This window comes from Triturus cristatus, chromosome 1_2 (genome assembly GCF_964204655.1).
Source record: "Triturus cristatus chromosome 1_2, aTriCri1.1, whole genome shotgun sequence".
NCBI classification, from domain to species: Eukaryota; Metazoa; Chordata; class Amphibia; order Caudata; family Salamandridae; genus Triturus; species Triturus cristatus.
In genome coordinates this window covers 580,092,722-580,105,427 of record NC_140580.1, presented here as the reverse complement: position 1 = coordinate 580,105,427, position 12,706 = coordinate 580,092,722, and the positions used below count along the sequence as shown (strand labels likewise).

At 43.0% G+C, this 12,706-nt stretch overlaps 1 protein-coding gene across 5 annotated transcripts in view; it reads right to left on the bottom strand.

Annotated features, from left to right (window-relative positions):
* Positions 1-258: 258 nt before the first annotated feature.
* The window catches only part of SFXN2 (sideroflexin 2), a 158,217-nt gene continuing 145,769 nt past the window's right edge, over positions 259-12,706 (bottom strand). For all 5 annotated transcript variants that reach the window (XM_085606545.1, XM_085606543.1, XM_085606544.1 and 2 more), the window contains 4 exons: positions 9,315-9,364; positions 6,471-6,520; positions 2,411-2,458; positions 259-1,309 (listed from right to left, as the gene is read on the bottom strand). In XM_085606545.1, the coding sequence (XP_085462671.1) occupies positions 1,210-1,309; positions 2,411-2,458; positions 6,471-6,520; positions 9,315-9,364 (248 nt within the window). In that variant the 3' untranslated portion in view covers positions 259-1,209. The remainder of the gene's footprint in view (positions 1,310-2,410; positions 2,459-6,470; positions 6,521-9,314; positions 9,365-12,706) is intronic.

Below are 12,706 nucleotides of genomic sequence, written 5' to 3'. Positions count from 1 at the left end.
AGCTCCAACCAGCCTTTTAACTTTTGTTAACAATTTTAGTTAATTGAAACAATAAACAAATACGAGTGGAGACTGACTGCCCTTGAACACCACTGAGAGCCCTGCAGACACTTGGGTACATCAGTGAGCAGACTGTCGGTAGTCAGTGACTGTTTTATGCCAAAGTTAATTTTACTCAGCAGTTTTAAGGCTCTGCAAGTGTTTATGGTACGGTTACTGTTAAATATTGTTTATTCAAGTAGTGACTCAATTTCAGAATCCCATTCAGCAAGATTGTGTTTATTCAGTTTGTAGTAACTAATAAAAATCTTTGCATGGTGTAAATCTTAAATTGAAAGCGGGAATGAAGTGCAGCAGCTGCGATCAGTCGACACTGCAGAAGGAACACCTTGAGAGAGGTGGTGGAGAAGAGCAATACCAAACGAATATCAGTAAAAGTAACACAACGACTATGTAACACTTTCCAATTTGTCTGGTCTTTGAGGTTAAGACCGCAGGTCCAGTTTAAAAGACAGAAAACTCCCCAACAGCCAACACCATTCTAATTGAAAAGTTGGTTTCGGATCCCATCCATCGCCTGATAAAGCAGCTGCTTCCAAGCAGAGCAGTGTCTTCTTTAGAGGTGAATCCTGTATTTGTAACAATAAGGACTTGGGTGCCAGTCGCTAAAACAATGACATGATGCGAATATTAAATACCCTTCCTGGACGTGTGACTGCTTGAGCAACACAACATTAAAAGTGGCAGCAAAGGGGTTCATAACAAGTAAAACATCTCTTAAATGAACAAGTAAAACATCTCTTAAATGATTGGCGGTTGAAGCATATAGGTGACACTGAAAAGCACATTCCACAAAAGATGCTGCCTCTTGGCGCTGGATCTGTGGTCTCTTTTCAGGAAAAGGCACTGCACAGAGGGTGAGTCTGGATTTCCAGTTCCGGTGTCTTTGGCAGGGCTGACTGCTCCAGCAGCGCTCTGAACACTTCACGGTTTCCAGAAGTCAAACGTTTCTAAAGGTTTGTGTAACATTTTGTGAGGTATATGAGAAGTTGCTGAATGTGGCGGTTTAAGGCGGGGCTTACAAGCGGTTGACCTAGTTTCACAGGCTCTCTGAATGAAAGACTGCTGCTGACAGCACTGCGGGCTGTCACTCATTGTCCTGCTCCGGGGCCTGGGAGTCGTGGACTGGCAGGTGTCACAGGCAGCTGGTTACAGTCCCTTGTTAAAATAGACATAGCGAACTTTGTCTCCATATTTGGCCAAAATGGAGTCCCTGAGCTGTGGTTCCAGGTTATTCACGGCCAAAGAACTAAAAGACAGGAAAGAATCAATGTTGATTATACAAATGTGGCACTTTCAAACAGCGAGGAACCTCACAAACCAAAACTTTGCACATACACACTTCAGAAAAGTTGGACACTGCAACAGAACAATGGCACACAGAGAATCTGAAATAACTCTTATGTTCCAGATCACATGATGTCTGCACAGCAAGGACGTAATGCATTATTCTCACAAGACCTAAAATAGGGTTTTTAAATAAGTAAGGGAGGGGAGGCTTGAGTCGATCACTTCAATGATGTGGCCTTTATTTCATGTGTCCACTTGGCAGTGATGGAACACTTTGCGCTGTACTAGTAGTGATCTTACATCACACACCCCTTTCAAAAATGTGGATGATACATTAAAAGGCGGGTGTCTTTTCAAACTGTAGATTGTGGAGGGTGTTTGTTTGGTTGTGTTCATTTCAAGGCTTCCCCCATCAATCAATGTTTTCCTCCCAAACTCATTTGAGAAAGATGTCTCCAATACATCCTGTACCAGAGTTTTACCTGAAGGAAAATGGCGGGTTCTTTCACAGTGAAGGTATCCCTTAAACGAAACCTCCCACTTACCACCACACAAACCATAAGTTAAAAACATGCTTGCCCTGACAGAGGCACCTTCTAAGCTCTATCCAATCACAGCTGTTTTAACAAAACTCAAAGACAGTGAGTTGAGATGCCCAGAAGACATGTTTCTTTGTGCTTCACTGACAGAAAAAGCAGGTATGGAAGACTTGGCTCCATCAGAAACTAGACACCCCACCCATAATCAGGGCTGAAATGAGGGGTCTTACACAAATTGTGAATGGAAGCCATGTGTCTAAAGCTGTACAGCTGAGCCATACACATCAATTTAAATTAGAAAAACGTAGAAGCAACATTAAGTGCATCACAGAACTTCTCCACGCTAGTTATGTAGGTGGTGAAACCTGGGAATTAATTTGGACTAATGTTGTATTAACAGTTTAACTCTAGTAATCGTTACGACAGCCAGAAGGCTTCTCTCTGTAAAACATGCTTATTTTATTACAGACTGCATCTTACATTATGATGAAATAAATGAGAAAGAAAAAAAAGTCTACTACCATCTTTGAGGGAACAGTGAACAGGCAACTGGAACCATGAAGATCAAGCTGCAAAGAGAGAAAAAAAGCAGCATTTAAGAAGCATAAGACAGTTTTCGAGCTGTCTAACAATTTCTATCAACAACCACCCCAGACAGCAGTATTTCTTTCTGTGATAGCCTGATACGTGAGGGAGAAAAGTGCAGTTTTGTATGTGCCACTGAGACAAAAGAAAATGCCAAAATAAACGTTGCCCGTTCCCATGAAAAACGGTGATTGAAGCTAATCGGGGACCATGTGTTGTCTGATTTTTTGTCCATCTGTAGCGACACAGCAGCAGTGGAACAGCTGATGAGAGGTTGTGTGGCCACAGCTGGATGGGCCTCACGTATGCTGGGAAACAACATTTGCTTCTGTTTCCGGGAGCAGTAGTCACCCACTGAGCTTCAAGCTTTTAGGCAGCGTGTTTGTGAGATCTCTAGGTGTTGCTGTTAAAAGCCACATTCTGAAGGAGAGTTATAGTTCTCTGAAGAGCTTATGTAACCAGTGTAGCTGACCCCGCCTTTACCAATCAGTCAGCCGAGTTAAAGAATACATGGAAGCCGCCACCTCTGCCAGGGCCTTGGTAAATACTTACGCTGAATTTGTCAGGCCAACTTGTCCTGCCACATAAACCGGCTGGGGGAACAGAGTTCCAGGTTAGCCTCAGGTCTCTGTCCTTCTTGGGGACCCAGAATTTAGGAGAGCAAAATCATTTACCCCTTCACTGCAAGGGCTCCACTTCTAAGCCCCTTTTCTAATCAGGGCAATAAGCTCTGCCTCCCAGATCGAGGTACCAGGGACCACATCCTGGTGGAAAGCATAGATCGTCTGATAAGCTGGAAGACCACGCAGTCTGATGTTATGCTTTCCCAGCTGGTGGAGGGATTGGAAATCACTCCTCCACCTGTGCTGCGGATGGGGCAAAGCCAAAAGGTTTTGAGGCAGCAGATCCAGCAGAAGGTTCAGCAGAGAGTGGATTGCTGCTGCTGCTGGTATCCCTTAGATGGACCCAAGTCACAAAATGGGCGGTACATATACTGTGGTTTCTAAATCAAGTGGGACGGTTGCTGATGACGTGACAGTTGTGCTCCGGGGTAACTGAAGCATCAGGGAGGCCAGTCACAGTGAGCATGGTGCACCACAACTGTTTTTTAAATGGAAATTTCTAGGGAGGAGTTGTTGTTCTCCCAGAACAGCTACTAGCCACTGAAGGGCATATCAATTCAAGTTGCCAGGACATCTCACAAGAAGCCCGTAGAATGCCTCCAAGAATGACGGCCAAAGTACTGTTGTGGCCATGGATTGGGCCACCGTGTTAGCGGATCCCAGGTCTCAACTCAAGATTTGTTTGTGAGTCATCCCGACAGTTGTTGATCAAGTCTTAAAATGGTTACTTCATGTGTTCAGGGAAGCATATTACCATAATTTATGGCAGTTCCCACAAGGGGTAGATGTAATGGCCCAGAAGACACATGGTGTAGGCTGTGCATAAGGTCAGCCTTCTTGATGCAAAGACTGCCCACAGAGTGAAGTCTTTTGGACTCCCGGTCAAGTTCAATTTGGCAGATGGAGTTGAACCACCAAACTCTGGTCAAGGTTTCATCATACATTTTGTCTGTGGACTGCTGGGACCGAAAAGATTTTTTTCTGGCAAGTGCCTCGCAGAAAGGACATAGGGGTTCTGAAACTGCTGAAAATGGCGACAGGAAATCAGTCAAAATACTGGATTTTATTTCAGTCGGTGGTATAGGTATTTCTAGCCCTTTGGCTGCTTTTGTCCCACTAAGGTGAAGGGACAAATTTCTTCTAAAAGGAGGAGGGGGTGGCTGAGTGGTGAGGGTGTTCCCCTCTGGAGATATGTCAGGGAAAAACAGCTGCTGTGTTACAAGGAGGTGCTCATCCTTCACAACATTGTCCTTTGTGTGTCCGTAGACTCAGTCGGACATTGCTAGGGAATCACAACTCAATCAGAAATGTTTCTACTTCCTGGTGAACCTTTAGGCTTTAAGGAGGTGTTCATCCAGAGGGGCATAACATATTTGTATGGCACACATTCACCCAACGGTATCTTGGAGCTGAATAACAGATGTTTATTGTTACCCAACTCAATGAAACTAATTTCATCGAGCTCAGAAGGGTGAAAGGGTGAGTGGACCTGCCGGGATTTGAACCTGTGTCCATGAGGTGGAACACAGGCCCCTACAGTGGATGCATTAGTCCTCTAAGCCACCAGACCTGGCTTCATCAAACAGGTCCAAACCGTCTCTTTCGCCACTATCACCCAGCAGCGTTTGAAGGTGAAAACAGCGCATGTTTTGAAGTATTGAGTCTTTGAATGGCCCTGGGAGAAGAAATGTTTGCTCTCCTTCTTCTAGTGGTGGATGTTTCTGTGTTTTGTGGCTTCTGCATCATCGTTCCTACATTGAGACTTACCTGTTGGAGAATGCAACCACTGTTGTGTGTGTATCTGTCGAAGCTATGGCTAAAAATTGTTTGTCCTCCAGCTTCCTAGTGGCCTTTGGGCACATTAAATAACAACTGCAGTTCAAGGGATCATAGTCAGATCCAAGACACTATATGTAGTGAGAAAGCAGTAAGAAAATCTTTTTACTGCATCTGCAGCAGGGTTAAACCTCAAAAATCTAGGTTGAGACATTGGCCTTCTAGTTGCTGTTGATCGCTGCGGAATTTAATCAGTGAAACACAAAGAGCTCTCTTCCTAGATCAATGAGGCTTCGAAAACGGGGAGTGACGCCACAGCACCAGTCCTAGTTATGTTCTGGTGGCATCGCATTCTGGGTGGATGAAGCTGCATGACACCATCTGGTAGGGGTAGAGAGCGTCTGGTTCCATATCCAGTCTGGACTTGGAGGATATTCATGAGCTGAGGAATCTGTTTCTGCAGGAAGACGTTTCCATCAGAAATATTTTGTGGCTGCTATGCCACTCAAGTACACCAGCCAACAAAGACAGGCGAGAGATCTACTGAAATTCATATGTCAGGGCTCTCAATATTGAGAAGGCGGTTTAGGTCTCTGGAAGCACTGCATACACAATTGGATAGTAAACCGAACTCACTATGGGCTTTTAGAATGAGAATAGTTGGTGACAACTGCTGCGTCCAAGATACTCTAAAATAGGTGAGTGGAGCAAGCAACAGACCAGCCTATTCAAGAAAAAATGAGGAACTGCAGGAGAGGGCTGCTGGCTCCATGACCCCTATGGAAAACTCAGCAAAGAGACTAGAAAAGCAATAAGCATTGCAAACATAAGGACCATAGGAATGCGAACAGGTGCTGTAGCGATGGCCTGCAAACTGACCTGAAGACCTTAAGCACAACATGTGAAACAAGAGACAGGAAAAGTCAAATTCTCATAAATTAGCAAAATAGCACCGTACCATGGACAAAGTGCAGTATGGGGAATCTTTAAGGTACAACTTCCCAGAAGTTCACATATAAGCACAGTAAGATTTTATTTTCTGGCATTTTTGTAACTCCCTGTTCCTTCCCCTTTCAAGGAGAGGGCATGGGAGGGGAATTACAGGTGCTAAGGAAGTCACTGATACATCTGGGGCACAGGAGGGTACCCCCAAGTTCAAAGCTTATCTTTGAGGGAAGTAGTGCACATTTATCCAGTTAGAAGAAGTGAAGGAGCCTGTGTGTCTAGGGTTACAATGAACCTAAACAGATGAACGGGTGTGATGTATATGCAAGATGCCTATGATTACTTGAGATTTAAGCTCACAGGCGGTTAATTACCTCGGGTTGTAAATGGACATCATTTTGTCGCAAAACATCGAAGTTGAAACATAGGAGGTAGAGATTTTGACCTTTATGAGTAAACAGCACGGGTTGTTTTCCAATTGCTGTATGTTTAATAATTAGTCTAAGATGAGTAATTCCTCACCACTTTTAGGGAAGAGAAAACCATATTTAAATAAACACAGCCAGTTTACGGCAGTGTTACCTGACTTTAATTTGCACAACTAAAGTACTAGTCTCTAGTGCTGAAAGACTGGAAAGAAAGTTACACTTACAAACCACCAACGAGCATCACTTGCAGCGGTGCATGCAGGACTCGTATTCTCTGAAACACAAGGCACATGACACATTGGTGAGTATACAACAATCGATTATATTGCATAACGAGATCAAAGTTGTCCACATGTATGCCACTAAAATGGTTTCAAAAACATAATATCAAAAGGCATAGGTGGGTTGACAAAAGCACTGTGAGTCCAATGTACAAAGGGTTGGGCTGGGTTTTTGCGCACCAACTGATTTGTGACTCGACCTTCATGTTTTTGGCTGAGAAAATATACAAATCCTTTGCAGCGCAAAAATGACCATTCAATGAAATTAGCTGAATCCTGCATTTAGAAAAGTAGCATCCTGTGCATAACATCGGTGGGAGCGCAGGGGGCATTCCGCTAGACCCCTGCATGCTTCCACCCATGTGCAGCATTCACGTGCAAGGGTGGACTCTGTTCTTCAGATACACCTTCTACTGTGTGCATGGATAGCTCTCCCTCCCCCACCACCCTCCACTTCGGAATCTCAATCCGTTGTAAAGTGTACTTTTTGAGTCGGTAAGGCAATTTTGAGTTGCAATATACCTTTAGGACATTTCGAAATATATTTTTGTGGTCGCCTCAAGCCCTTATGTTACTACATTGACACTGTCTGAGCCAAGAAAAGAGAAACCGAAGGCGAGAAACTGTAAACCTGATGAGCAATACGTGAAGGAAAAAGAAAGAATGGATTTCAGAGAGAAACTTTCTGCTCACTTAAACCAACTAAAGCACCACATGTACTGCATGGGTCTGATCTAAGACTCCTAATGGTTTTGACAGCAAAACGAGTCCAACGGGTTTAATTAATCTAGTTCCCCTGGAGGCGAAAAATGACTGCTCTGGAGTTGTGTGTCTTGAATGAATGGGGCGAAAGCCAACTGCTACTAAAACACTTACACTAACAAAATGAACAAAATAGCTGCTGGAGACTTAGGAAGAGAAGAAAGGATGCCATTAACAGGACAGCTGGAGTTTGGAAGTGAAGTGGGAATCCAACACATAAAGAGCAAGAGGCCTGGGTAGTAACTTTGTTGGAGATACGACACCGGTGTAGGTAAGGCTCTGTTTGAGTGGAGATTTTTTGTGATGGGGGAGTAGTGTAGAGAAGGTTGTACTGGTGATGTGTACTGAGGAAGCCATGCCGTCTGCACACCAAGACGACACTGTTTAGCCCACGACAACATAAGTCAGGAAGTGCAATAAGGCCGTGGGGTGAAAACATCTAATGACACTGCCCTTACGCCCTTCACTTGACCTTCACCTACCCATCTCACCTCATCGCCCTTTACTTCTCACTCTGTCTTTGCTTGTGCTTGATTAAAAGGCATGAACAAGGTCTCTAAATGACTTAATAAAATGTACACTTCGGGAATGGGCTTTGTTCAGTGTAATAAGGATTTTAACAGAATTTGGGCTGAGCGGACGCAGGTTCAGGAGACAAATTTGGTTAAATATTGTTGGATTGAATGAGCAACCCCAAGCCCCCCCCCCCCCCCCTGTACAGCAGTACAGGTGATGGAAGTCCGAGTCCCAAGATTCTTATTAATCACTAGGTACAAATATAAAGTAGGATCCTAGTGTTGTGTAAATGAAGAAAGGGCAGAAGACAAAGGGGCCTTGCAAGATATGAGGATGCAAGCAGACTGGAAGGATTTGGCAATCCTAATCTGCTGGCAAGGTCTACATTCCAATGTGCTTCAATTTTCTTTTTCCCAGTGGAAAAATTATAAACCCCATATTAGATCGTTACTAGTCATTTCCCAATTCCATAAAAAAAGCTAAATATGTAACACAAATGTGTCTCTAGTGGCATAAAACTCAAAAGTTTAGCAATTCTCAAGGGAAGGTACTACTTTCAGATCCTGTCGCAACCCCACCATACTAAGTCAACCTTATCTCTTCACAAGTTTTAAGAAGTAATAGTCGGAGTGGGAGTTGTGTTTTGTAGACTTATTCATTGTCTTTATAGATGTTTATAAGGTTATATACAGTCTGATGGATTTTTTTTAAATGGCATGTATGAACAATATACCTCGTATTCGCTTAAGACTATGTTAGGTTGAAACCAGTGGCGGCTTCTCCGCTAAGGTGGAGGAGCATCGCCTCACTGTTTTTAAGCAGTGTAAATAAAGGAAACATAAAATGATAATAACAAAGTTATTATCATTTTATGTTTCCATGCTGCTTTGCAAGCGGGTGGGGCTGCTCTGCTATCACGGCAGGGTAGGAGTGGTTTGCCCACTCCAAGTGTGCAATGACTGTTTGGTGGGCCATCTGGGACTGGCCAAAACAGTCATGCACACTTCCCATGTTCTCCATACACGCTGCTTTACAGCCTACATTGAGAACATGCCCAGGCCCCCATTCTCTGGCTGAGCGCAGATTCAGGGTGCTCAGACCAATCACAATGCTGCATTGCAGCATTATAATTGGTCAGGGCAGCCTGGGTGCTTCCTGGTTCCTGTTCGGTACTAGCGGAGTCCTGATGCAGAGCAGGGACGCGGCAGCGTTAAGATAAGTTATTTTATTTTTTTACATTCTAGAGTATTTTTTTATTACATTGCCTAACTCCACTAATCTTATTCTATCAAATATTGATGGACTGTCCAACATTATCTATCCATTATCTTCAATATTCTTTAAGCCATCCCCAAAACCATTGAACCATAAATAATTTTTGTCACATGAATCGTAATATCTCTGAAAGTTGTGACATTCCAGTACATCTAGACCTAGTTTTCCACAAGTATTACAATTTTAAAATGAACTCTGTATGAAGGAAGCATTTTAAAAGCTAGAGTCGCTTACCTTCATAAACTGAAATTTCTCAAGTCTTTCCATCAGTATTGGTAGTAGAACTACAAACAAAATTAAGAGAAAGATGAAGAGTTATTTTATTCCCTAATGTGGGCAATACAAATATTTGATTATGTTATTAAGTGATCACTGTGCATTACAACGTGCATAAGCATTTCCCTTACAAGGCAGTGAGGCGTGGTCTATTACACTAGAACCCTGGAGCAAGTGTTTTTGCCAATCGTGGTCTAATTAAGCGACATATGCATTTCCTTACCTCTCTAAATGCCCTGTTCATGACCTCACACTCATCAAATATTACCCATGACATCAATGACGTACCGAGGTGTACTGTTCCTACATATCCCGTGTGGGGAAGTCAATGGTAGATTAGAAGTGGAAAAAATGTTTAGTTTGAATGAATTCCAACTGAGCTCGCACTGCAGTCAAATCCAGGTGTTCACGAACAAAGGTGCACAAAAGGCTCACTCAGATACTCCTGGCTCTCTCGTTTGGTGGCTTGGCAGAACTCAAAACTTGCTGGGGAATGCAGGAATTAACAAGCCCAGAACAACACTGTAAGAGACAAATAATGTAAGACGAAGGAATAAAGAAAAAACAGAGGGGTTGAAATTGGCGCCTGAGCCCAGGCTTCCCATGCTCTGAAGGTGGTCAAGGAGGCTCCTTGTATTTCCACTTTCATTGAGTTGCCAAACCCTGAAAACCTTTAGGGCCAGACTCCCGTCATGGCCTCTCTGGCTCTATGCTGCTTTTCTATACGTTTGTGATCATTTCAGAATGCAGATGTGCAAAGTACCAAGTAGACCCCCCAGCGGGAAACAACCATTACGACTTGTTCATTACATCGTATGCCAATACAACACGGTTATTACAGCGCATATGCCATTATGACTCATTACCATTACAACACAAGACCTTACCACGCATATGCCTTTACAACGCATGCCTTTACAGCAAATTTTGTTATAAAGGCATGAATGGTAAAGGCATATGCTTTGTAGATGTAAGTATTGAGTAAATTCTAAGTTCTTAGGGTTTGGGGTGGGTATGGGTTTTTGGATGGCAAGGGTACTTTTACGGTGGGTTTGGGTTTTTGGGTGTCGGGTATTTTTAGGATTTAGGGTGGGTATGGATTTTGGGTGGCAAGGTTAATTTTAGGGATTAGGGTGTGTATGAGTTTTTTGGGTTTCCATGGAATTTTTAGAGTTTAGTGTGGGTATGGGTTTTTGGGTGGCAAGGGTAAGTTTAGGGTTTATGGTGGGTATGGGTTGTGGGGTTGAATGGAAATTTATATAATATATAATGCATGCCTTAACCATGAATATGCAAGTATTTTATGGCTAAATATAAATTTTATATATATATATATATATATATATATATATTACCTACTGGCGGTCGCCAGTAGGTAGTTATAGTTAGGACCACGTTTCCATAGGAAATCCGCAACATTCTATTTTGAATAACTTTGGCGCCGGTCGACGAATCCTCGCGAATTTTTCAAAATAGGTGGGGCGCTACGCTCCGCTCCTACTCTGAAAGTCTCGGGGGGATTCGTCAAGCGGGGGCTGAGATAAAAGGGAGGTCCCAAAACGCGTTTTTCCCATGCATTTTTCCATAGGACCTTTAGACAGGGCTACAGCCCGAACGGCTGAACAGAATTACTAGAAATTTGGCAGAGAGGTAGTCCTCAGGTCAAGGAAGTGCCTTTTGTAGGTTTGGTGTAAATCTGTTCAGTAGATTCTGAGAAAATAGCCTTTAAATCAATATATATATCTGAGCCAGCTTACGGTGCGCTTACGGTACGCTTCGGTGGCGTGCGCGAGCGCGATTCTGATTGGCTCTTAGATCTTAGTAAACATTCGAATCGGCCGAAACCAGGAAGCGGCGGCCGCCATTTTCTCTCTCGCACTGAGAGTGATGTTTAAAATATAAAGCACAAAAACATGTAAAGGGGCTGTTTAGACAGCTCCCACACACATAGCAATGTTGAGGGAGTCCCCAAAGATCCCCCAAGGCCAAAAACGGAATTTTTATTTTTTCGCTAATTTCGCCGATTACGCTTACCGTACGCGTATGGTAAAAAATTATAAAAAAAAAAAAATTATCCACACTCTCCCCACCCCGTGTGCAATTTGTGCCCGAAGGGCACCAATTGTGCATGGCTTATGAAAGATGAGTTAAACTAAAATATAAAAAAAAATAATAATAAAAAAAAAAATTATCCACACTCTCTCCACCCCGTGTGCAAATGGTGCCCGAAGGGCACCATTTGTGCATGGCTTATAACATATACGAAAAATTAAAATATTACCTTTCAAAACGAAGTGCATCATATGTCCTCCATGTGCGCACGGTGCACGAAGCGCATCGTGCGTACATGGCCCATCTAGCGTAACGTGGGCACGCGGTGCGCGTAGCGCACCGCGTGCCCACCGTGCGTGAACGGCACTAACTGCGTTAAGTGGGCGCGCACGCCACGAATGGCGTAAAGTAACTTAGCATTTAAAAAACCGTACAAATTCACTGAAAAAACCATAGGTTTCACACACGTTATAGTTAGGAATTAGCATTTAAAAAACCTTGCAAATTCACTGAAAAAACCATAGGTTTCACACATGTTATAGTTAGCGGAAATTTTACTGATAAAAAACCAATGAAATTCCCCCGTTATAGTTAGTGCAGGCAACTATAACTCACGCGACCGCAATCTTCTGCTGATGACATATGTGTCTTTATGAAAAAAAAATATTTGTAATATATGTATAGCTAAAAATGTATGGAAGAAGACATGGGCAAATAAGTGTCTAAATACAGTATTAGCATCAGCAGAGCATTGCGGTCGCGTGAGTTATAGTTGCCTGCACTAACTATAACGGGGGAATTTCATTGGTTTTTTATCAGTAAAATTTCCGCTAACTATAACATGTGTGAAACCTATGGTTTTTTCAGTGATATATATATACATACACACACACACATATATACACACATATATATATATATATACACACATATACACAAACCACAATAAATTTACTTTAAACATATCTTGGAGTGCGAGCACCTTGTATATATATATATATATATATATATATATATATTCCTCAAAATGCTTTGACCTTTGAGAAAGCGGTAACAGCCGCGAAACGCGTCAGGTCTAAAATGATAACCGAGGAGCATCAACGTGTGGTTACTCCCTGAATAGCCGGATGGTGAAATTCCTGTGAGTGCGCTCCTAAAGCTGGGGCATTTTGAGGAATACATATCGCACGGCAGTCCTGCCGTGAGGGGCAGCAACATCCTGATTAAGTCAAGGAGGCCGCGGTCCTGAACTGTATCGGGACCTGAATGCGGTGCAGGAATTTGGGATTTATTTAACC